At 38.1% G+C, this 27,417-nt stretch overlaps 1 protein-coding gene across 6 annotated transcripts in view; it reads right to left on the reverse strand.

The window, feature by feature from the left end:
- Positions 1–27,417, reverse strand: part of NETO1 (neuropilin and tolloid like 1) — an 88,548-nt gene that overhangs the window by 15,262 nt on the left and 45,869 nt on the right. For 4 of the 6 annotated variants that reach the window (XM_083821912.1, XM_083821911.1, XM_083821907.1 and 1 more), the window contains exons 7-10: positions 18,518–18,746; positions 4,513–4,626; positions 1,658–2,216; positions 451–525 (exon numbers count right to left, since the gene is read on the reverse strand). In XM_083821912.1, coding sequence (XP_083678038.1) covers positions 465–525; positions 1,658–2,216; positions 4,513–4,626; positions 18,518–18,746 — 963 coding nt within the window. In that variant the 3' untranslated portion in view covers positions 451–464. The remainder of the gene's footprint in view (positions 1–450; positions 526–1,657; positions 2,217–4,512; positions 4,627–18,517; positions 18,747–27,417) is intronic. The other 2 variants (XM_083821910.1, XM_083821909.1) reach the window with 1 other exon arrangement.

Below are 27,417 nucleotides of genomic sequence, written 5' to 3' on the forward strand. Positions count from 1 at the left end.
TCACAAGGTTGAATGAGTAAAACAAACTGAAAACAAGTTGTTCCCTATCTTCATGGCTTGGGTTAGATTGCCAAATTTTACAGTTTCTCATGCTGGGACTCTAAATTTTATTTTCATAAAATAAAAATCAATAAAACTCTAGAGCCATGCAAAGCATCTGTCTTTATGATATGTTGAGAATCCAGATAATATTTGGCTGGGGGATTATATTTAACTGATTCTACACTCAAGAGTAAGAATTTAATTAGGAGAGGAATTTGATTTTGAGTAGTTTACAGTGCTGAAGCGGTCACCTGTCTGATTTTCAATCTTCTCATTATTAAAACCTGTCTCTCTCCATGCAAGAACAAGGTGGTGTATAGCTTGAGGACTAACAGACATTTTAACAACATAACAAATAAAATGGAATGGAACAGATGGTTCATTTGTTGTATAGGTATGTTTACTTACCTCAAGTTTGTCTCCTAGACCCTAGTTGTGTTGTACTCAGACTCATGTTTGCTTAGAGACCCAATGAGGCAGAACCTGGAATGTTATGGCTATTTCATTCAAAATAATAATGTTTGCGTAGAAAAAAAGAAATATATGCATATAGATACTTAATAAACTGCACACATTGATAATCGGATCAATATTCATGAAGAAATTTACATTGGCATGCAGTTAGGTTAAATAGTCAAATAACTTGTTTTTAAGAGATAGAAGTGCCTTAATGCGCAAAGAAAATATGGAGAGCATGTAAACAGTCACAAGAAGTGCATAAATAATGCATGCAAGAGAAAACACAAATATATATAAAAAGTTTCTGTTTGCTTTTCCAAATAAATGGTTCATATCTCTTTCTCCTTTTCTTTTTCTTTTACTTTTAATCATTCATATTTACAGTCATTCAGAGTGTAATATACAGTAGAAATAGCTCTTTTATTAAAAATATCATACTCAACTTTTTCATTGATTAGAAAGATTCCTTTTAACTATATTCTTCTACGTAAATATAGGAGCATTCTCTATTTACTATTCTGTCTCATATTGCAATTAATATATATTTATATATATAAACATGCTGTGATGAATAATGGAACAAATACATTAATGTTTTGCAAATATTTTCATTTGTTGTATAAAAGATAATGTTTCATGGGAAAAGGGTTTTCCTTACCCCAGGTTAGTGATTCTCATTATTGTGTCATACATCAAAATGGGTAGATGTGTTTTTTATAGTTACTGATGTATTGATTTTGAAATGTTAGACAAACAGTGGATGATATTCAAGGCCACCTCAGTTTCAAGGAAACTACATGCATGTGGCTCTGTCAAAAACTAGACTTACACAAAATCTTCTTTGGTTTTTTAAAAAATGCACTTGTCCTCTGTTGACCAGTGCATGAATGCATGTGGGCATGTATATAAAATAGTAAAAGAAAAAGAAAGATCACATAGAAAGGTAAAACAGATACAGAAGCTTCCAGGAAACTGGAGCAGAGATGAGAGAGAGAGACAGAGAAAGATAATATAATGGTATGTGCTATCAAGAAACAGAAATTTAAACAATAAACGGAGAGGAAAGAAAATATGTCTTTACTGAATAAAGAGTGAATATGTTTGGGCAATCAAGTCCTTACACAATAGTCTTCATCAAAAATCTATGGATACTGACCGCTGAACAGCTTTATCATGTCTGGACAGCCTGTGGCTTGTGGTTGGTACCTCTTCAATTTCGTCTATCTCACACGCATCTGCAGCATCTTGTGAGTAGCTATGCTTCATGACAAGGATATTTCTCCTGTTCATGGGCTGAATGAGTGGTTTTACAGGTTGGGGTTGTATTTCTGTCAAGACAGAAGCATCTCTTGTGCTGAGGTTACTACGGCTGCCCTTAGTGCTAGACACTTGTGATCCACAGTGATGGTCATGAATGCATTTTGAAGATGATCTCCGCAGTTTATGATAATTTTCAAAGTCATCTGCAACTTCAGCAAGGTCAGCTGTAGTCCCTGTCCCTCTGAGGGTGCATAACTCGTAATGAGGAGGCTCAAACACCTCCTGGAACACCGTTTGATCAAAGTCTGTTTTCCTTTGGACAAATTTTTTACGAGGCTGCTTGATTTGTACTATCACAGAGATAACAATGAGGATGATAACAATGCAAGATGTCACCCCAATTATGGTCCCACTGGTATTGGTAAGTTGGTCCAATAGGTTAGCTTTTCTTTTTTCTGTTTAAAAAAAAATAAAAAATAAAAATAAAGAAGAAAAAAGGCACAAAATTAGTTGCAGTTCAACAATAACAGCCATGAGGGGTTCACAAATTACTGCAAAGCCATGCCTAGTCTATGTCTGACTTCAATTAATCAGTCTTACTGGGGAAAGAAAAAAGAAATCAAGTATTCATGAAAACCAAATAAACAACACATGACTCCACTTAGTGGCTTGGTTAGATGAAACAACTATTTATGTGGTTTTGTTGTTCTTATTTCATATATAAAAAGCAAACATCATAATAAACAGATGGATATAGTATCACAGTCTTTTCACCTGTTAAAGCCCCTAAGATTTCTGCAGGAGCTTCTTTCGTTATTTACTGTCTTCTCTAGTAAATATATGCTGCTAGAACATTAGGATAAATGAAACAACAAGCCTTTACATGTTTTAAAAATAAATTCTTCTTTGCATTGGGAACTTTTTTGAACTCCTACAATTTATGAGCTGAATGGGACTGTTGACTGTACTCAACGAAATGCTAAAACTAAATTGAATAAAATAGAAAAGTTATTCAGAAAGGAAAGGAGTTTTCAGAAAGAAAAAAAAAGTGCAAGTTGTTTATTTTTTTCATAACCTATTAATTACCAGAAATTTTTATAACATGCTCAATAATCCAAAAGCTGATCAGACCTACTATCCTTTACTCAGAGGCTGCTAGGAAGTTGGCCAGCAAATTCAGTATTGAGAATGAAGGAAAATAAAAAGTATGCAGTAAAATAATATGGAGTTTCACTCTCCTGTTCTGCATATTTCTCCATGATTTGCTTTCAGATGGCTGCAAACAGATAAAACAGTGACTGAGCCAAGCTGAAAGCATTCGCATCAGTCTCTTACAGGCATCTCAAGACTTGACATCTCTGATTAAGTTTTAACACCCAGTTTAGTGTAATTTTTCCTGGCAACCTAAAACATACCAAAGGACTTGAGGAAAAAAAAAAAAAAAAAAAGCCTTTGAAATGAAAGTCATTGACACCAAAATAACATTCACCTTTTTATAATCTTCTAGATACCAACAATGAACTTTTCAGCACTCCCTATTTCCTACTCTTGTAGACTCATTTGGGGTTTCTCTGACTGACACAGACTCTGCAGAAGGAGCTAATTTAGAAAAAGCAACACAGCAACAAACAGCTTTTTTTTTTTTTTTTTTTTCTCCCTGTAACCAGCAAACCTTATTTTTCTAGTCTGAAATACAAGACAGGGTAAATGCACATGAGCCAATAGAAAGACACTCAGCAAATAAAAGATGAAAATAATTTTGGAAATTAGAGAGGGGAAGGTTTTTTTTTTTTCTTCTGTGCTAAAGAAACAGCGAACATATAATTCTTTCCCATGTTTAGTTCATTTGAACTATTGAATTGAACTATTTGAATATTATTTCACATCACAGTTTTGTTGTGTTCATTTGAAATATGACTTCATTTATGTTTTACCCTACTGCATTGCTTGTCAAGATTTGACAGGCTTCAGCAGACTTATGGGCTGACTTCTAATCCTCATTCTGAATATTTTCTTGATTGGTTCCTAAATTTGGCATTACCCATGTTTTCAGGAACAAATCTGTTGTAACAGAGGAGGAAAAAAAAATAATAAAAAAAGCAAACTGTCTCTCTAGCCTGTAATGAAAGTTAGTTAAGCTTTTTCCTCTGAAGACAGCAAATATGCTGATGATTTTTAATTTTATTTTATTTTTTAAATACAGAGTAATGTTTAGAAACCATTGTCTACACCTGGTAGGGAACATCAGTCCCTACCTATGAAACAGACATTATGCCTAATTTCATGTGATGTCCTTGCACTTCATTTTCACCGAAGGACTATATACGGATTTGGCTGCTTTTTTCTACAATGTTAGTTCTACTTCACCTGGGATTTTTAGCCCACCTGGGCTATTATGGACATGGCATGCAGCTAAAAGACACCTGTTATGCATATGCTACTTCACTACAAAGGTAACTATGGCAAAGGAACTAAAGCATTACTTTTAATTGCATTGTAGATTGTACAAAGTGATCAGAAAGCCTGCCAAAAAGCTATAACCACCACAAATCAACACCAAGCAAAACAATTGTAAACATTGAAAGAAAAATCCATCTGTATTTTACCCTCTCCATTTTCTCTCTTGCTTGATGCATGCTGACCCTGAATTATTCCTCCTGAGCCCTCTGACAGATATTAACAAGAAACTAAGAATAATATGTTGTATCTCATGCAGTCTGATGAGTTGACAGTTTCAGTCCTACACATTACCTTTGCAGTGGTTTTCATCCCAAGGATACACACAATTCTGGAGTCCATTGCAGACCAATGTATTATTAATACACATATTACTGTGGCAAAAGAATGTGTTGGCTTCACAAGGGGCTAAAAACAAAGAGAAAAAGCTGATATTAAATAGTAAGTCATTCAATTTTCCACAACAGACACATCAAGGAAGAATTGTGTAATCTGTACTAGAGGAAAACTCTACAGCAGAGGTTCCTTGTTTATTTCAATATCTGACATATTTAATATCTGACATGCACCATCAAAGGCACTTAAGTCACACACTTATTATTCTTTCAAAAGATATTTTCACTTTTGTCTAAGTGCATTGACTATGGACTTCTTTCCCATAGTTTGCTTCTAATGGCTGCAGTGTGTCTAATGGCTTCAGTCATACAAAAGACTAGAGTAAAAAAGTATCCTTTTGATTACATGGGGAGATTAAAAACAGAAATAGTCATCAATGTCCCAGGAGCCCATGATCTAGAAGAATCATGCAGGATTAAAGCTACAGGATGAAGTCTTTACTGAAGGACATAAACCTTTACCATGATGGCATTTTGGAGGTCATCAGCAGGAATTGTACCTGCTGCTAAACTCAAGTGCTAGAGATCCTTAGGTGTTGAGGTTTGGGTTGTACTCCAAAATTCTGTGCAGTAAAGGTAATTTACTCCTCATATTTTGTTCATTAAAAACAAACCAGAAGCTCTTCCTCAATATAAGAAAAAAAAAAAAACAAACCAAAACAAAAAAAAATATACATTTTATCAGTGTGAAATCAGCAAAAAATGAACTTATTTTTCCTTTTTTTTTCTTTTTTTTCTTTTAGCTCAACTGAAAACCGATACTATAACTATTTCCTTTCCTAAGGGAAAGTTAAAAAATAACCTAAGACCCTTACTAATCAGAAAGGAGTTATGATGCTCACATTATTCAATTTTGGTACTTAGAATTTGATGCTTCATGGCAATTTTTCTCTTCTGCAATTTTAAAAGCAGTTCCTATGACAACATATATCCTTAGCACAGACACTGGCTCAGAGCAGAGGACTGCTTCAGTGGTTTGCTAACTAAGGACAATACAAAGGATTTAGATTGCAGAATTTAATGACTCCATATATCATGTCAAGAAATCCACTTTTCAATAACTGCTTAAGTTCAGATATCCATAACTGACTATAATGGCTTCTTCAGATCAGTTATAGTCTGTTAAAGAAATGATAAACGCCATCAAAACTTGTCCCTAGAAACACTGCCATCCAATCAGATATAATAGTATACATATATACTAAAATAGTATGCACAAAAGTTTGCAATTTCAAATAGCATATATTTTCAAATTTACTCACCCATCACTTTTACGCACTTCACCAGAACCCTAGGATTGTCAGGAGCTTAAACAGTTATTGGTCTAATATATAAATAACACATTTTTAAAATGCAGATACTTACGCAAAAAAAAAAAAAAAAAAAAAAAAAGTACATATTTTATTTGTAGGAGGGTTTTCTACTGGCTTTATGTGTTTGTGAACTGTAAGACATAATAGCTCTTTTGTCTCCATCATTTACATTGCTTTCTAAGAGAAGCAGCTAACATGAAAATGTATATTAAAATATCCCTTAGTCACAATAGCTACAGTCCCACAAAAGAAGATCTAATGTAATGCTTAGAGCTTTGTATGCTCCTTCTGCTTGAGTTTCAGTGTGAGTTTTGTGGTTACACAGTACCTGGCCTCAGGTACTCCCTGACCTTGGGGGGGAGATTTGGGTGCAATGCTGTACTGCGTTTACGTGGCAAGATTTTGGTATCAGGGGGCTGCAGGGGTGGTCTCTGTGAGAACAGCCCAGCAGCTACCCCATGTCAGATCAGATCCAGTTTCAGCCAGCTCCAAAGGGACCCGCCACCGCCAAGAGCCGAGCCAATAAGCGATATTGTTTGCACCTCTGTGAGAGCTAATTTAAGAAAGGGAAAAAAAAACTACTGCACCACAGCACCTGGGAGAGCGTGAGTGAGAACCCAAGGCCAGCACAGCAGGAGGGCAGGAGGTGCTCCAGGCACGGAGCAGAAATTCTCATGCAGCCTGTGGCGACACCCCTGGTGGAGCAGGCTGTCCCCCTGCAGCCCATGGGTCCCACATGGAGCAGATCTCCACACTGCAGCCCCTGGAGGAGCCCCCGTGGAGCAGATGGATGTGGCCTGGAGGAGGCTGCGGCCCATGGAGAGCCCCCGCAGGAGCAGGCCCCGGGCTGGAGCTGCAGCCCATGGAGAAGAGCCCACGCAGGAGCAGGGGGTCTGGGGGGAGCTGCCACCCATGGGGACCTGCTGGAGCAGTTTGCTCCTAATGAATGGACCCTGTGGTACAGACCCACATTGAAAAAGTTCTTGAAAAGCGGCTGCATGTGGGAAGCCCACATAGGATCCGTTCGGGAAGGATGGTGTCCTGTGGAGGGACCCCATGTGGAGCAGGGGCAGACAGTGACCGTGAAAGAGCAGCAGAGAGAAAGCATTAGGGGCTGACTGCAGCCCCCATTCCCCTGCACTGCTAAGGTGGAGAACGTAGAAGAGGGTGGATGGGGGAAAGGTGTTTTTAGTTTGCTTTTAGTTTCTCACTGCTCTAGCTTGTTAGTAATAGGTAATAAATTACATTAATCTCCCTATGCTGAGTCTATTTTGCCCATGATGGTAATTGTTGAGTGATCTTGCTGCCCTTTTCTCAACCCTTGAGCCCCTTCCATTTTATTTTCTCTCCCTTGCCCTTTGGGGAGTGAGAGAGCTGTTCTGGTGGAGCTCCGCTGCCCAGCTGAGTAAACCCACCACAATTGCTAAACCAATGCTGAAGACAAACTGGCCAAATTGTTTCTGTCCCAGTTAGCACTGTTCAGTTATTGCAAACCTCTGTACACCATCCCTCCATCCTGCAGAGACCCTGATCAGGTGCTAAGTTTGTTACAAGAAATATTTTGCTTAAAAATAGATAGAAAGAGCAGATCAGCATACATATATGTATTAGAAACAGTGGGTGCTTTGGGACAGTCCTTATCTGTTGCTGCCATTTAGGGATAGAGTCACATCATGGTATAGAGGACCTTCCAGAGGCACTATCATCCTTTCACACATAAACCATAAGACCCTTTTCTGGGCAAGGTAGTAATCTTTTGGCAGTCTTACTGCTTGCTCTAAAAAAAATAAAAAAAAAAAATCAGAGAGGGAGATAAGGGAAACCTAAAAATACCTAGCCACCAATCAAAATATATGAGAATACATAAGAAGAGCCCAAGAAAAGACCCAAAGGACAAGTGTGAACAGCACAAGGAGGGCTAGGGGTGGTGGGGGAAAGTGCAGCATTAGGAAAGTTTATGCTAATAAAGACATAAAGAAAACAAACAAACAAAACATAGACTGTCATGAAAAGCATTAGAAGTGAAGTGGTGAGGAAAAAGTGCTGTCTCAGCGGGCAGAACCTTTTAAATGCATATGACTTCCCTTCCCACTTTAAACCCAAGCTGATCTAATCCTGAATGTGACAAAAAAGAAAGGAATAATAGTGGGAAAACAGCCCCCCAGAAGAATAGAGGACAATTTAGGGGAATGAAGGACAGTTGTGTGGGCAGAAATGTGGGCATCTAGAAGCATACACTTGTTAAATAGAAAAGGAAGACCTGGAGGGAGGAAGTAAGGGAAGAGAAAGGAAAAGGAAGAATGAGAGAACTATGCAAGACAGCAAAATAAATGAAATATTAGGCATTCTGCACTGAAATGAATGACAAGATACTGTATCAAGTGAGAATATTAGGAAATGTTTCAGGAACAAGAGAGAAAAAATAAGAGCAATTAATTCTTTTTTTTTTTTCTTTCAGATTTTAGAAGACGGAATACTTATGCAAAGTGATGTCAGGGAGATCTGAAAACAACAGATGAGGAAACAAGGAAGAAAAAAGAGCTTCTGCTTCCCTAAATCGTGTTGTTGAACTACGGAGGAAAGAAATGCTATGTGAATAAATGTCGTGACTAGATGGATAGACAGCAAAGAAATTTCAAAACAAGTACAGAAGTCTTAGCATTGGAGAAACCCAAGTGCGGCAGATTTCTAAATCTAAAGATAAACAGTACAGTTCTGTTTATGTTTTTAAAATTAGAACAGTCAAATCCTCTCTGTGGTCCCTTGAGCCTAGAGTGATTAAGCTGGACAAGAAATCAATATTTTTTCCCCACTCTAATGAGGCTTTTTTGTTAGAATGAATGAAAACATCAAGGGAAGCTGAAAACTTGTCAGTCCCAATTTTCATTGAAGGAATTAGCTTTTTTTATTTTATTGTATTGCTCTTGAAGAGGCACAGTAAAGGGATCTTAGGGTGCAGTACCAAAGATATTCTAGTAACAGCAGAAAGATACATGAACTGGTAGTGAACAGGATTCTTCTGCAGCAAGGTGGAGCTGGTCCTAACACTTGCCTGAGGCTGTTACAGAACCCTGCGTGGGAGTGGAATCAAGCAGACAAAGCATGTGGCTCCAACACTGGACAGCTTAACCTAACCTTTGAACATCTGTGGTGTTGCCTCAATACGTAAAAAATTTAAAAATGAAGAAAGGGTGTGAATGTTTTCACAAAAGGAATTTACTGCTATCATTAGCTTCAATTAGATAAAATAAGGCAAACTTCTCCACCAAGCAGAAGTCCTGATCTATCAGTATGCAATCTTCACTATGACTATCTAAATGTCCTTGTGACATTTAGTGAGCAGTGGAAATGAACAGAACTCTGCCTTGGGTTGTGTTGAGCAAACATAGTTTTTGGGTCAGGATTAGTGGGCAGACCAATGTGGAAGAAGTCACACATTCACAGACACTGGTCTTTAAGGGGATTTTAACTACCTGTGGAGGGTAGCACATCAGGGCACGAACAATCCAGGAGGTTTCTGGAGAGCACTGATAATAACTTCCTGATACGGGGAGCTGTTTTAGAGAACTCTGCTGGGACTCATGCTTTTACAAACACAGAAGACTGGTTGGGAATGTGAACACTACGTGCAGCCCTGGCTGCAGTGATCACGAGATGTTGCAGTTCAGGATCCTGAGAGGAGGGAATAAGGAAAAAGCAGGATCACAACCCTTGGCCTCAGGAGAGCAGAATTTGTTGAGGGATCTACTTGGAAAAATCCCACTTGGAAAGATAAGGGGTCCAACAGAAGAGTTGCTTGACTCTCTAAGATCACCTTTTCTAAGCTCAATAGTCTATCCAGACAACCAGAAAATCAAACAAAGGTGGCAGTTAGCCTGCATGGATAAACAAAAAGTTCCTGACTAAATGCAGACAAAAAAAGGACACGTACATGAGGTGGAAGCATGGTCAAGTGACCCCAGTGGAAGTATAGGGGCATAGACCAAGTATACAGGGAAACAGCTAAGAAAGCTGAAGTCCATCTGACATTGAATCTGGCAAAAACTGTGAAAGGCAACAAAAGTGATTTCTACAGGTATATTCGCTGCCAAAGGAAGGTGAGGGAAAATGTATGTGATGCTGAATGGGGCATGGGACCTGTTGACAAGAGATATGGAAAAGGATAAGGTACTAAATGCCTTCTTCTACTCCATCTTTTTTTGGTGGATTTGCCCTTTGGAGTTCCAGGCACTTGAGATGAAGGAGACAGTCTGGAGCAAGCAGGACTTACCCTCAGTGGAGGACAGGGTCAGAGAACATCAAACAAACTGTACAGGCATGAATCCATGGACCCTGGACTTGTGGGATGCCCGCAGAAGTTGGCTGATATTGTTTTCCTGATTACCTCTGAAAGGTCATGGTCATAGAGAGGAGTTCCTAAGAACTTGAAGAAAGCAGATGTCTCTGTTGTCTTTGAGAAAGGCAAGAAGGAGAATACTGAGAGCTACAGATTGTTCAGCTTCAACTTAATCCCTGGAAACATGATGAAGCAAATTATCCTGGAAACCATTTCCAAAAAAATGAAGGACAAGAAGGGAGTAGTCTGCATAGACTCATGACATAAGTCAACAGTGACATGAGTCGGCAGTGCGTACTTGCAGCGCAGAAGGTCAACTGCATCCTGGGCTGCATCGTAAGAGGAATGGCCAGCAGGTCAATGGAGGTGATTATCCCCCTCTACTCAGCCCTTGTGAGGCCCCCCTTGGAGTGTTGCATCCAGGTCTGGATCCCCAGCACAAAAAGGATGTTAACCTGTTAGAGTGGGTCCAGAGGAGGGCCACAAAGATGATCAGAGGGCTCGAGCACATCTCCTACAAAGCCAGGCTGAGAGAGATGGCTCTCTTCAGCCTATAGAAGAGAAGGTTCTGGGGTGATCACATCACAGCATTTCAATGCTTAAAGGGGTCTTATAAAAAGGACGGAAAAGGACTCTTTACTAGGGTAGATAATGGTAGGACAAGGGAGGATGATTTTAAACTAAAAGAGGGGAAATTTAGATTAGAGGTTAGAATGAAATTTTTCACTCAGGGGGTGGTGAGGCAGTGGAACAGGTTGCCCAGAGAGGTTGTGGATGCCCTATCCCTGGAGGTGTTAAAGGCCAGGTTGGATGAGGCTCTGGGCAACCTGGTCTGGTGGGAGGTGTCCCTGTCTATGGCAGGGGGGTTGGAACTAGGTGGTCTTTGAGGTTCCTTCCAACCCAGGCCATTCTATGATTTTATGATTCTATGACCAAAACTGGCTGAGCAGCCAGGCTCAAAGAAGTGATCAATAGAATGAAGTCCAGCTGGAGGCCAGTCACTAACGTTTTAGCACAGGGGTCAGTTCTACAGCCAGTACTGTTTAACTCCTTCATTAATATCCTGGATGATGGGGCAGAGTGTACCCTCAGCAGGTTTGCAGACAATGCAGACCTATAAGGGCTGTTTAATAGAACAGTTGGTTGGACAGCTGTAGAAAGGGACCTTATCAGGCTGGAGAAATATGTCTATAGTAAGCACATGCATTTCAACAGTGAAATACAAAGTTCTGCAACTGGGGAGGAATAACCCCATGAATCACTAAGTCCTGGGGAATGACAGACTGGAAAGCAAGTTTGCAGAAAAGGTGCTGGTGTACAGTAACATGACCATGAGCCAGCACTGTGCCCCTGTGACAAAAAAAGACACAGCATCGTAGGAAAAAAAAAAAAGAGAGATCATTGCCAGCAGGGGAAGAGAGGTGATCCTTTCCCTCTACCCAGCACTGGTGAATCACATCTGCAGTGTTTGGTCCAGTTCTGGGCTCCCCAGCACAAGAAAGACATAGACATACTGGAGTCAGTCTAACAAAAGGTCACGAAGATGATCAAAGACTTAGATAATCATATGAGGAAAGCCTAGGAAAGCCAGGACTGATCAGACTGGAGAAGAGAAGGCTCAGGGGAGATCTTGTCAATGTGTACAAATACCTGACAGGGCAGAGTAAAGAAGACAGAGCTAGGATCTTCTCAGTGGAGCCTAGTGACAAGACAAAAAAAAAAAAAAAAAAAAAAAAGAAAAAGCAATGAGCACTAAATAAAATGCAGGAAAGTTCACTTACATACAAGAACAAACTTTTTTGCTTTGTGGCTTGTCATTCACAGGGCAAGATTTGGTTTCTCTGAGAGGTTGTGAAGACTGTGTTGGGGTTACTGAAAACCCAACAGGATGCAGACCCACAGCTCTCAACAAAGAAAGTCCACACCCCAAAGTCTCTTCCAACCTCAGCCATTCTGTCTCTCTCTGAAAAGATGGCTACATAGTTAGATCAAAAGTTACAGCTTAGATCACACAAGCACATTTATTTTTACTGTGCCCTAAAGCAGCCTTGAATTAAGATCTACCAAGGTACTGGCCTAGAAAAAAGTGAGGTAACGTATTCAGCACAATGAACAGTGTATAATGATAATGAAAAGAAGTGAGCAAATTTTAACTATTCATATAACTCACATTGGTGTATTTTAACTACAGTAAATTTTTCATAAAACATCGGACTTTTACAGCATGAAATATTGTAATTTAATTAAAGTGCCAATAAAAAATATATATATACCAAAAGGTCTTTTTCCAATTTGGATTTGAACCATATATTATTTTATTGTAAAATTATGATATATATAAAATTAAATATAGAGAGACATATATATACATATAAACCTTCAAAACCTTTCCCTTCATTTTAAATTTAAATATGATCTTTAATTTTTTTATATCTGTGTGTAGGTATAACTGGTATCTTAATACACAAACAGATATTTTAGTTACGGAAAAAACCAACGTAGTGTCTTCCACTTTTCAACAAGTATTTATACTGAACACAAGATGGAGCACTTATCCTAGAACATGTATAAGCAAGTGTGTTAACAGGAATGGAGTTGGTAACCCAGTGAATTTTTCAGATTTAGAAAACCTATACTTAAAAAAATCCTAGACTAATTATATTATTTATGTTTGCTGACTTGTAAATATATTTTTGTTTCTAATGGGGACAAACTAGGAGATTAGAGGATTGTTACAATAATCATATTTCCAGAAAGGTACCATACCAGTATTCAAAAAAGCCTGGATTCAATGTTTGAAGGTTACTGCTTTCAAAGTTAAAAAAATTGAGCCAATGGAGTTGTCTATATCTTATTACTATTAGAAGGTTCTGGGAATGCACATGGAGTTAATAATCCATACTTTTTCATTTACTAATGAAAAATGATCACAACTTCTTTTAATCCTGAATAGCCCTAAGGCAGAGGAACATAAAGAGCATTAATAGTTCCTCCATATGCCATGCTTACAAAGTAATATGGACTAAAAATTCACATTTTATATTTTTTTCCAAGAAAATACTGCTTTCACTAGGGCAGTAAAATAAATAATTGCAAGTGGTATATGGACATTTATAAAATAAAATAGCAATATTTATACAGCACTACAGCAAACATTATTTGTGCTATTAATAATTATTAGATCGTGATGTAGTGGCATTAATAACAAAATACATTATCTGTGTGTGTGTGCTGTGCATAATTCCGGGGAGTGAGGATACTTTGGGTATAAAATGCAGACATGGTGGTGTAAAAATATTTTTACATGATTAAGTCAAAAGCCGACTTGCTGTGGACCTGGTGTGAAGCTTAGCTGTTCTACTTCAGCCTTCCCTGGTGTATTTACACTGTTTCTAAGCACCATGTAGAGTTAGCATTAACTCCACACCTTCTGTTTGAGGTGTGCACTAGATCTGAGCAAGCTAGCTTGGGTGTCTATGTCTCACTTCACTGAATTTTGTGGGCTTGCGCTTTGAGTCCATTTCAGGGTAGGGATTTCAGTCCGGGACTCCTTAATCTTAGATGAATGCCCTATTCTACTTACTATTTTCAGGCTTCTCTATCTCCACCCCTTCCATTCTTGTCATAACATTTCTTGAGAGGTCTTGCTTTCTCCTGAGGGTGAATGGGAAAATTCTGAAGTCTGAAAAATGGTTAGATGTGAAAAATAATTTCCGCTGAACTCATTACACATTTCACACCTACTCCTCATGTTCTCAAGATAGCTTATTGCATCATGCTCTGCACATTAATTCTTTAGGCATAGATCATTTGGAATTTCCCACTGTTCCTTACTGAAAAACAGAGCTTTCTTTTCTTCACAAGCGAAAGAAAAATGAAATTCTTCAGATGTTCCTCAAATCATCTTTGAAACAGAAGAAGTTTTCTCTCAGCCTCCCCAAGGAAAAGTCCATCAGTCATGCTGACAGACAGTTTCACTTACTTTCTTAAAATAATAAAATTATTACAATGGTTTTAGTAATGCACACTAAATTGTGTTATCTGAAGTAAAATTACTTGTCTTTTCATTTGCCACTAATGAAAAAATCTTATTAAAATATAGCTATTAGATACTTGAAAATGGAATGTGTTTAATTCTGAATTTTCCTCCTCAGCCACCTTCAGACAACTCTGTTCAAAATAAATACAATGTTTTCTGAGTGTTAATACCAGACACATGTCAATATGAGATCAGTAGAGACTGTCAGCTCAGTAGTGTGTGCTCAGAGCTCCATTCAATGTTCAATTTATACACTCTAGGCACCACAGACACCTATTTTGTTCAGGAACAGAGAGGCATAGGGTTGCTTAGCCAGTGAGGGTTTTTGACTACAGATAGCTGTAGATATAACAGAGGGGCAGAAAAATCACAGATGAGTATTCACCATTAAGGAGGCAATCACAATGATTTCTTTTATATATATGTGTGTGGAAGCAGGGAACAAAACCAAGAAGGCCGTAATCTATTTACACTCTTAAGTCCTTCCACGTGAAAACTATCTCTTTGCATGTAGTGCACTGATCGCATTGCTGTTCCTTTTTTCAGTTGTTCCTTTTGCATTATCACAATAAACACAGCCATTAATACTGAATACCTACAGAGCCTTTTACCTATTAGAAAATTGCCCATGCTGGGATGATCATCTTCAGGGATTATGGCTGTAAATAAGGACTTGACTGCTGTTACTCTATAAAGCTGTGCACTACTCCTCTAAACATAGCATTAGATTTCTATCTAAATATGGGTTTTGTTAATAAAAAGAAAGCAATTATAATAGAATTTGTGCTCCTTTAAGAAAACATCATGAGATAGGGCTTTAAAAACACCTTTAAAACTCAAAGTGGCAACAAAATAAGAGAAGGAATAATATTTTTCTGTTTGTATTTAAAAAAAAAAAAAAAAAAGAGTTGTGGATATAGAGCCAAGCAGTGCTACCAAATAGCTGTCACAGGTGAGAGAATAAGCATCTTGTGTGCTCTGCATATAGAGGGGTTTTCTCTTATCCCCTATGCCCTGGTTTTATGAAACTGCTTTTTAAAGCGTAGGTGTGCCTGCTCAGGAACAGCTCTTTGAAGAAGCTGTAAGTATAGCAAGTCTGTCATTAATCAGGCTGGAGATCGCTGTCACAAACATGGAAAGTGAAATGAACAGTTAGTAGGTGAAAAAACATGGATTCATTTTTCAAGTCCTCTTACCAGATGAACATATGCCTTTTGATGATACCATATTTCTTTCTTTTTTCTTTCTCTGATTCTTAAATTAATGTATTTCCTATTTGAAATCTATTGTAGACAGTGACTAACATACTACCATACAGAAAAGTATGAAGTAAATGTATATGATTACAGGTTGTATAAAAGATTGAAAAGGTAAGGGCATGAACAGAAAAAAATATATATTTGGAATAGCTGATAATACTGATCACAAAATATCTATCATCATTGTACCTTATCAGCTATTAAGAATTATTTGTTTGCTAAAAGTTGATTAGAGCTCTACTGCTACTTTTATGATGTAAGAACCGTTACTGATTTTCTGGAGTAGTAAATTTAACAACTTCTTGCATTGTATGCCTGTTTTTTCTTGAGATATATTTACAGCACTTCTGCTTTGCAGAGCATCACCACTAGAGGTTTGGAAACTTGTAAGACCACTTTCTAGAGGGGAGGAAAAAAAACAAAAAACATATATACATATATTTCAGATGAAATTGGAGAGCGCTGATCAAACCATATGAAAATAATCATATAATAAATCTCTTTAAGATTTCTCTGTTCTACACAAATGTCAAGTCCCCAGGAAACAGCTCTGTAACAAGAATTTACACTGAACAGACTTAGACAGGAAGAAAAGATTCCTCAGGCTAAGTAGCCTGTTTCTGTTTCCACAAAACAAACAAAAACAAACAAAAATACCCCACACTTCCAATTCACAGAGCTTTTTGTAACAGAGGACTACAGTGGACTCAGTCTCACTTAACTCTACAGACAGTACCCCATACTAAGGAGAGGAACTTGAGGAGCTACACATAACAACACCTCCTGGTCATTACCACAGCAACAATAAAAAACAACTTTTACTTTGTCACTCTTTCACAGTAAAAATATCTTTTTTTTTTTTTCTTCCCCCACAGCTCTTAGTGAACAAACTAGCTTTTTTCCCTCTTTCTTTGTCCCTGCATTTTTGCAGGGACACAGGTGTCTGTTGCTTGATGCTTATCTCCCTGAATGAAGTCTGACATTCCTTCTTTTCCACGCAGATGATCTAATTATTCCCACATGTTACTGAAAGACCTCACAGTTTGCATGCTATGTGCTGTGTCTCACTCTGCTCAGACTGGACATCTGCTCTACCTTACTTCTTACAGTCAACACCAATTTGCAGTATAGGACAGAACTTATGGACAGCTGACATGGCATAGAAAGTACAGTTGTCATCACCTTTAAACCTTTAACATCAACTTACAGCATTAAAAACACAGATGTAGTTTTCCCTAATATTTATGATCAGGCTGTGTAGACATCTCAAAGCACAATTTCACCTTTTGTAAATTTACAGCTTTTAGTCTGCAACAACTTTGCACAGTAAAATTACAGACGACACATCATTTTTAACCTCCCAGTCAGAATACATTATAAAACGTTAGCTGTTTACAAGAATAGAGTAGCTCATAAGCTGTAGTATGTCAAATAACCATATTAGGAATGATATAAGGAAAAAAATATATATATATCTGTCCTTATTTTCTTTTAAAATATGAAGCCTTGCAAACACACACTTATGCAAACCCTCATCTCAGGTTAGTCATCATAGTGTTTCACTCTCTAATTCTTTTAATGCTGTGAACCTCCAGTGTCTATGCAGTTGTTTCTAAGGTAACAGATCAGGATGCTTCGTGAAGAAAAAAAAAAATCAGATCTTGAATATTCAAGACATCCCCAGTTGCAGAAATGAGAAAAGGACAGTATCATCTCAATTGAGGGTTCTCAGTATCATTTAGACCCTGGCCTGATTTGCAGACAAGAAAAACATAACCCACCCTAAGGCTGCAGTGTGAGACTACAGAGGCATATGCAGTTTCAAGCATGCAAAGTGTCAGAAATTTTTTAATCAAAGCCATAATTAAGGAATTATGGAGGCTGTTCTCAACAGAGTCTCATTGCCTCATTGCAGAGTACACACACACACAGAATACAGATGAAGAATATGCTTGGTAGGAGTGTGCCTTCATTTCAGTAACACAGTCACACAGAAATCTTCTGTGAAACTTGTGATGCACAAGTCAAAAACAAAAAAAATAAAAATAAAAAAAAGAAAAAGAAACAGCATGTGAAAATAAATGCTTATACTCCTTCCTCAAGAGACCATCTATGCATTGTTTCCATTAAAGAAAACAAACCAATATCTTTCACAGGTGTTTAACTGAATTAATCGTTTTCCGTGAATGAGATTATTGGGTCTGATGGGGTTTTGTTTGTTTTTCAAATCGGCAATAAGTAGCTTTTTTTTTTTTTTTTTCTTTCAAAGGCTACTTCTCCTATTACTTGAACTCAAAAATCATATAAATGAATGTAAATGAATATAAATGTAAATGAATGCAATCTGCATAGGGAGAATATTATGTTTGTAAACAGAGATATCATTTAAGCTTTCAGATAGCTTATGTTACTATATATATATATGCATATACATATATCAACAACAACAACAACAAAACCACCATTAATTATTTGCTTAAAACTATCTGATATGTGTTTATTGATATATGCATTCTGGCATATGAACAAACATATTCATCATCTATGATAAAATAATCATAAGGTGTTTTTCAAGTGCCCATCATTGTAAGATTTAAAAAAATCAAAATCATAGAAAAGGACGAGGCTTGATAAAATCCTTCAGAGCTGTATTATTTTCCAATTGTGTAGAGGAAAACTGAGACAGAGTGGACTAGTATCTTGGGGATCAGGTAAGTTGTGGTCATTGTGACTAGCTATACCCATCTTTCTGTCTCTGAATCCTGGGCTCTACTTACTTTGTTACAAATTATTGCACACTATGCATGGATTCTGTTCTGGTGATTTGCATAGATTGTTCAGGAGCATCCTTTGATGTTACTTACTCATCCTTACTCTGCATGAAGAAAACATTAGCAGTTTGTGGGACTAGTGTCATTTAACAAACTGAAAGGTGGGCATGTTAATTAAGGTCTTACGTTCTTGGAAAGATGTGAAGAGCATCTGGAATCGGCTGCTTCGACTGCCTTCATCTGCCCACATGCGGATCACACCGAGACCTGTCCGCAGCATTACATCGTTAGCAACAGTGCTGCAAAACTTCGCTTTTAAATCCTCCACAGAGCTGCTTCCATCATAAACAGCGACAAAATTCCTTTTGCATTCATTGGAATTCTGCATCTCATAGTCCAAGAATCGCAAGTATATCTATGATGCAAACAAACAAAAAAGGCAACATGTAGACACATTTGAAAATGGCTAAACAAACATTAAACGACATTGCTCAGTGTTGTGAGAGAAAGACTACACAACAACATCAAAATAATTTTTCTGGAGCTGGAGATCCAGAATTTTCATTTCCTGGTCATTTTCCTGGATGGGTATTAATACAGAAAGTGAGCACAGTTTATTCTTCCTTGTATTTTGTCTTACTTCAAAGTAGAATCTAGTGGAAGATCCAGATTTTTCTTTTCTTTCTCCATGAGAAGTGTGTACAACAGTCCTTCAAGCTGAAGGGCAGACAAGCTAGAAATTTCTTCTTTTACTGGCACAGTACTGCTCTATTACTTCCCTGACATGGAAAATAATAAGGCAAATAATTGCTGCTCCCTCCCCAGAGTCAATATGTGTCATCTTTGTGATATGTCTCAGCTACACTGATTCAGGAAGTGAGAAGCTGGGAGCCAGGCAGAACTCAATCATTAATCTTTTCACATTTCCTCAAGCAACTTGGCTACCATTTCAGCTTTTCTAAACAAAGCCTGTATGGTATATATATCTTCATAATTTAACAGGGACGAAATCAAGAGTATTTCATGGAAACTGCTAGAAACCTAGAAAGTTTCCTAAGGAAATGTCTCTTGCATACCAGTTAAGTTATCCCATAAATGTAGTAGATGTCTTGTCCTTTACAAAGAACTCTTTAAACCCACCTAAAAGGAAGCATGGGTGGGAAGAAAATGATATTATTTGATACACAACTCAATATGCACTTTAACAGGAAAACACACTCATTTTAAAACCAATTGCTAATATGAGGAACATCAAATATTCCAGTAACAGGGAAACTAGTACCATTTTCAGTAGACATACAGTACATATTCAAACTGCTAAGGGCACCCATGACACCTCATGAGAATGATACAGAAAGGTGGAGGAGGGCAGAAATAGCATGAAAAGAAAATATACTCAGCACCCAGCTGTATGCATCTTGAAAAATAACCAGAAAAGGACTCCACTGTATTACAGATCAGATCTACTTACTTCTTTACAAATGGTCTTATTAACTTCAGGTAGCTCTTTCCATGCACAGAACAGTTGTTTAAAAATCTTCTCTGAATTCACATAAAGTACACAAACAGCATAGCCTAGCAGCATACAGGGCTCAACACTTCACGTTGTTGATATATTAGAACTCACATGGTTTGAGAATTATGTACTATTAAGAAGTTTGATGCTGCTTAAAAACAGCTCAGATTTTTAAATGATTTTTTTTAGATACTGTATAATAGTACATTTTTTTCCTTGTTATGCTTTGCAGCTGGTCTCTTTGAAGTGAATATTTGCAAGACAATTTTTACTAGCATATGAAATTTAGTATACTAAATTTTTCCTGCCTGACCTTTCTCTAGCATGTTATTTCTTACAGCAGATCTTAATTTTGTTCCAACATTCCCATCCTCCAAAAGAAATGTGAGAAACATATTTTAATTAAATAGTAGTTAAGTGAATCCTTCTTTCATACTTCTTCCACCAGCCCCCCCTTTTGTTTTTAAATGCTATAAATTAAGGAAGCTGCTTCTATTGATCACTACAAAATGGAATGTTTAACAGCAATACATAAAGTAATAATCTTCAGACAGCAAAAATCAAATGTGAAGAAATACTTTTCGTAGTGTTTATTATTATTATTATGTATTACTTGTTACACTCTTGCAGTGGAATGAAAAATTATGAGTTCTGTCATCCAGCATTGCTGAAATTTTCTCACAGTATCCACCAATTTTATAAATGTATTGTCTTGAAATGTCTTGCCATTTCCTCTCCTACTGGGGGGCATACAGTTCCATTCCTGTTAAAACAAGTCACCTGCTGCCTTGGCAAAGTCATACTTAAAAGCTTGTTTTGAATTCTTAAATCTGTTGAGTACAGGGAGTGTAGTTCTGAAGTTTCTCTGCACTGGCTATATCCCTTTGAAAATCTCTCTTTCATTCTGTACTGTTTTCCTCCCTTCAATAGGTGCTCAGGAATTTGACTCTTTCCTCCTTCTTGTGCTCCAAATTCTTGTTCTTGCTGTTCTCCAGCTATTTAGAGCATTATGTCCTACTGATGTCTGATGACTTTAGCCCCTCAGGTCATCCCAATCTTCAGTGTGTCTGCTGATCTTTTCCATTTATACAATATCAGCCATTTCCATGGCCACCAGGCAGATGGCTGAACTTCACTTCCAGCAGCAAAAGTCCAGTGGGAAATGTTCAGACAAGAATTCTGGACCAGTGAGAGATTCAAGTGAAGCCATGCAGAACTGGGATGGGCAGTATGAAAAGAGCTTTTACTCCTCATTCCAGTGGTTTGACAGGGCCCTCTTGTTTTAGTGGCTCCTAGTATCCAGCTGGTACAGGCACATCATTGTCCTGCAGGGCAAGATTTTGCAAGAGGGAGGGTTGTATTCCCATAGAGGGAAAGCAGGACCATGCACACATCCATCAACTTGCCATAATCGGGACACTCTGGAGAACAGCTTCCTGTGTCGTAGAGACCAGTCACTCCTGCTCAAACAAGAGCCTAACAGGCACTGTGAAACCCTGGCTCCTAGCCTCTCCTGTAAAGCTGCTGAAATAGTCCAACTCTGCATAATATTTCACTTAGAATGGAGAGTTAAATTTGCATTTTAGTTTTCTTTCTTCCACTTCCTGCTTCTGAGCCTGGCAATTCAGTGCTTACCAGCTTTGTCACCAATAATGCAATCACAGAATCATAGGGGTTAGAAGGGACCTCTGGAGATCATTGAGTCCAACCCCCCTACTAAAAGCAGGTTGCCTACAGTAGGTTGAACAGGAAAGCTTCCAGGCAGGTCTTGAATATCTCCAGAGAAGGGAGATGCTTCTCCACAATCTCTGTGGGCAGCCTGTTCCAGTGCTCTGTGACCCTTACTGTAAAGTATTTATGCATGTTTGTATGGAACTTCCTGTGTTCCAGTTTTTGGCCATTGCCCCTTGTCCTATCACTGCACACCACTGAAAACAGTCTGTCCCATCCATTGGCCTCTTGCAGTTTAGATATTTATAAACATTGATCAGATCACCTCCCCGTCTTCTCTTCTCCAGGCTGAACAGACAATAGATTTCTCAGCCTTTCTTCATGCGGGAAATGCTCCAGGCCCTTAATCATCTTTGTGGCCCTCCTCTGGACTCTCTCTACAAGATCCCTATCTTTTTTGAACTGGGGAGCCCAGAACTGGACACAGTATTCTAGATGTAGCCTCACCAGGGCAAAGTAGAAAGGGAGGATAATCTCCTTGAACCTGCTGGCCACATTATTTTAATGCGCCCCAGGATGCCATTGGCCACCTTGGCCACCGGGGCACAATTCTGGCTCATGGCCAACCTGTTGTCCACCAGGACACCTAGGTCCTTCTCTGCAGAGCTCCTCTCCAGCAGGTCAGTCCCTAACTTGTACTGATGCATACAGTTATTCCTACCCAGGTGCAAGACTCTACAGTTGTTCTTGTTGAACCTTGTCAGGTTCTTCTCTGTCCTACTCTCCAGCCTGTCCAGGTCTCACTGAATGGCAGTACAGCCTTCTGGTGTGTCAGCTACTCCTCCCAGCTTTGTATCGTCAGCAAACTTTCTGAGGGTAGACTCTATCCCTTTGTCTAAGTCATTGAATAAAATTCAATTGAATAAAAACCTTCAGCAGCTGATTATGTGCAATATTGCATACACGACTGTTTTCCAAGTAATGAAGTACATCTGTGCATGTACTCTCAGATGAACATGTCTCATAGGAAAGCACAGTAGGCTTCTGATACACTATTGTCATGAGAATTTGTTTTTATACCTTATATGCATATCATGCATACCATATGTATAATAGACTATATGCATGTTTAATAGCCCATACAGATATAATATAATGTACATAGATCATACTTTTATCTTATTCCACTGTTCAGGAAAACTCTTAACCTACTCCAGGAAAAATAAATAAATAAATAAATGGGGCAAGGAACTCTCACTTTTGTTTGCTTGCTCTCTTTTTTTATCCTGCAGTCTTATAAATATACATTTATATGTATTTGTGCATATATACATTTAAGCACATATATATGTCTGTACATGGTGTACCATTTCAGTATTGAGATTTAATTTATAACAGTCTTCATTCTTACAAGAAATGTGAACAAATCCTCTCTATTATAAAATACCAGGTCTCACAACAGTTTCCAGCATTCATCAATTATTCCTAATCTGTTTAAATAGACTGTTCTTATAACAGTACAGCCAAAGTCTTACTTTGGGCTCATCCTTTGACATTCTTTAGCTTCTGGTGGCATGCTAGCTTTTTAAAATAATAAAATATTTCTCAGAGTAGGCAGTTATAAATGTTGAGAAGGAATAAAGAGAACAATAGCTTAGCATTTCACTTTGATTCTTTCAGTGAAGAAGCCAACACTTTAAGCTCTTCCCAAGACTGAATTCTGCTTTTGGTGACACCAGTTAATTTTTGTGTGTGATAAATTCAGATAAGTTCATTATACATAGATAGATTTGATAGGTACTGGAAATTAATAGTTGGCTTAAAAATCTATGTCCATTCTTCAGAAGAAAAATGTCACCTTCTACAATGGCATGAAGTTTCATAAATTAGAGAAAATAAACTTGTGATATTCTGAGTTGAGCTGGAATTTACTTTCCATATTAACTATGCCCAAAACTTTATATAAAACAATGAAGAGTTGATCCAAGGTTACCTGAAATACGTTTACTTAAGTTTATTTAGATTAGACCTATAGATTAAGGCTGGAGTACATTTTTTTAAAACTGGGAACTGATAATACAAGCTGACATCATAATATTGAATCAGATTTTGTTTTAAAGAGCTGAAAGTAATTTAATTGCATCTTTACACTTCTGCCAATTTTTATGGTCTTATTACAATATATTTGCCGTTGTTGCTGTCACTGGGTGTAAGACCAACACTGGCAGAGAAAATTGCTAATAAATTGGGATCCACAAGGAAAGAATAAAACTGATTATATAACAAAACTTTATTAAATGCAAAATATTCCTGATGCACAGTTTTTTGAAATCAATGGCAAAATTTTCATTACTTTCACTGGCATGTGGATCTCACTAAAAGGAATTAAATATAAAGTGTGAGAAAAAAATATCCATATGGATATGGATAACCATTCTGGTTATTTCATTTTCTATGGACTTAGTCATTACTTCTACCAGCAGTAGATAATGAACTTTGTTCACAACAAAAGCAAATAAATGAACAAAAAGGAGATCACAAATTCAAATACCATCCACTGTCTTCATTAAATCTTCTTCCACTGATGTTAATGAGAACTTTTGGAATGTTAATATTTCTGTAGGTACTGACACATCATATTAGCATAACAAGTACTTTCTTGTTGAAGAGAATATCTTATTTGAAAGAAGTATAACGTCTGTATCTTCTTTCACATTTTACTTGTAAAGTTTTAATAAGACACTTTCCTCAAATCATCAAATCCACATTATTTAGAAGAACAGACTGCTAGTGTACAAGTATTAACTTTTACAGAGGTTTGAGATGTCGCTACAAGTGCCAATGCCATTCACAACAAAACTGATTAATCCTCACTGTACTGTGGCATATATAATTTACACTCAGTCACATTCTAGTTTAAATAGTTGTCACTTTTAAGGTTTGTATTGTCATCATAATAAAGAAAAAGGAAATATTGGAAAAGTTTTACTATTTTATTTAAATTTGAAAATGACAGAAAACTCTGCATATATTAGAAGAAAAAAAAAAAAGGTTTGTAAACTATGAATAATATATCACTTCAGTAAAAGAGTCAGATTATAATCTCTTCATAGTGAATCACTTTTGATGAGTTCTGCTTTTTAATCAATCTCTGAAGGTTAGTGCTGACAACATGATTGATCAGACCAGTCAGGAAAAGCTTCAAACCTTATCCTAGCATATCAGACTTAATATATGTGCACAGACATCCAGTCCCTTATATTGCATCAAAATAAAACAAACAAACCAAAACAAATTAACAAAAAACCATCGTTCAACTGCCAAAAGTATTTAAGATGTGAGACAAAAACTTTCAACAGAGCCTAACTTACAGATTTTGTATATTAAGCTTCTAGGTTCAGTCAGTTTTTTTGCAAGCACAAGACTGGGGTAAATGGTTTTATGTCCTTCCCTACTGCTCAGTGACCAGTTACAGTATTTGCTTTATTCTGTGTCTTGTTCAGCTCTATGTGATTTGCAGATAATACCTCCAGTGTGTTGGCCTAGGAAACCATTTTTTTTTTAAACAGATTGTGCAAAAATAATTATTCTTCAGGGCCCCAGAGCTGAACTCAGTACTCCAAGTGGGGTCTCCAAGAGCAGAGCAGAGAGGGAGAATCACCTCCCTTTACCTATTACCTGTACTATTTTTAATGCAGCCCAGAATACATTTAACTTTCTGGGATGCAAGTGCACATTGCTGGCTGGTGTTGAGTTTTTCAGCCACTGGTACCCCCAAGTCTTTCTCCTCAAGAAGTCTCTCAAGCCAAGCCTGTCTGTCACCACGCTGTGGCCACCATGGATAGGCCTGCCAATCTCTCTTTGTTGGCCATATCCCAGCCCTACAGCTGTCTTCACCTTAACCCCCTCAGTAATCACCAGTCATAGACAACCCAGGTTTAAGGATATTGTGACAACATGTCAAAACTAGATCCTTGTTAGTTAAGCTTGCAGTTTCTTAAGGTTGTTATTAAGTCTTGCATCTTATAACCTGCAGAGATCTCCTCTTTGCCTAGTAGCAAACTCAGGTGGGGTGCCAGAATTAGGCATCACTTTGTGTAATTAGCTTTTTAGTTTTAGTTTTGTCCCAGAATCAGAACATCATCTTTGTAAATATTTTATTACTTTTACCATCAAATTCTATTTGTTGTTTCTTGTTTTTTTTTTTTTTTTGGTGCGTGTGTTTTTTGTTTGTTTGTTTGTTTGTTTCATTGATTAGGTTTTTCCCCTACAAAACCACTCAAGGACTAAGCACAATATGATGGCAGCTTGCTGGGGAAGCTACCACCAAAGGGAGCACCACATGATCACAAACATACATTTTCTTTCTATGGAACTTTGTCAAACTCTGCTGACATATCCAAAACAGAAAAATGTTTCCTGTTAATCTTTTCCTCTACCTTTTCACCCCAAACAGAAAGTAAGAAAATCATAGAGTCATAAAATCATAGAATGGCTCGGGTTGGAAGGGACCTTAAAGATCATCTTGTTCCAACCCCCCTGCCATGGGCAAGAATGCCACCCACTACATCAGGTTGCCCAGGGCCTCATCCAACCTGGTCTTGAACACTTCCAGGGGTGGGGAATCCACAACCTCTCTGGACAACCTGTTCTACTGCCTAACCACCCTCTGAGTGAAGAATTCCCTCCTAACATCTAATAAAAATCTTTTCACCTTTTAGTTTAAAACCATTCCCCCTTATCCTGTCATTATCTGAGTGAGCAAAAAGTTGCTCTCCATCTTTTTTATAAGACCCCTTTCAGAACTGAAAAGTTGCAATAAGGTCACGCCAGAGCCTTCTCTTCTTTAGGCTGAAAAGCGCCATCGGTCTCAGCCTTTCTTCGTAGGAGAGGTGCTCCAGCCCTCTGATCATCTTTGTGGCCCTCCTCTGGACCCACTCGAACAGATTAACATCCTTCTTGTGCTGGGGGCCCCAGACTTGGATGCAGTAGGGGGGCCTCACAAGGGTTGAGTAGAGGGGGACAATCACCTTCCTTGACCTGCTGGCCGCTCCTCTTTTGATGCAGCCCAGGATGCAGTTGGCTTTCTGGGCTTCAAGTGCTCACTGCTGGCTAATGTCAAGCTTTTCATCCACCAGAACCCCCAAGTCCTTCTCTGCAGAGCTGGTCTCAATGAGATCTTCTAACAGTCTATACTCATGTCTGGGATTGCCCTGACCCAAGTGCAGAACCTTACACTTAGATTTGTTGAACCTCATTAGGTTCATGGGGGTCAACTTCTCAAGCTTCTCTAGTTCGCTTTGGATGGCATCCCTTCCTTCTGTTGTATCAACTGCACCACTCAGCTTGGTGTCATCTGCAGACTTGCTGAGGGTGCACTTGATCCCACTGTCTAGGTCATTGATAAAGGTTTTAAATAGTACCAGTCCCAGGAGAGATGCCTGAAGGACACCACCCATCACCGGCCTCCACCTGGACATAGAGCCATTGACCACCACTCTCTGGGTGCAACCTTCAAGCCAATACCTTATCCACTGAATGGCCCACCCATCAATCCATGTCTCTCCAATATGGAGATCAGGATGTCATGTAGGACTGTGTCAAAGGCCTTACAGAAGTCCAGGTAGATGATGTTGGTCGGTCTTCCCTTGTCAACTGACGCAGTCATTCCATCATAGAAGGCCACCAGATTGGTCAGGCACAATTTGCCCTTGATGAAGCCATGCTGACTGTCTCAGATCACCTCTTTGTCTTGCATGTGCCTTGACATTGCTTGTCATCATTATTTTAATTTTCTAATTTTCTATTCACAAATAAAGGATTCTTTGTTTATCCACAGCTGTAGCCAATGATGATTCCAAAGTTTTTGAAATCCCAGTGCAATAAACTTATCTAATTT

This window comes from Anser anser (assembly GCF_964211835.1).
Source record: "Anser anser genome assembly, chromosome: 2".
NCBI lineage: Eukaryota > Metazoa > Chordata > Aves > Anseriformes > Anatidae > Anser > Anser anser.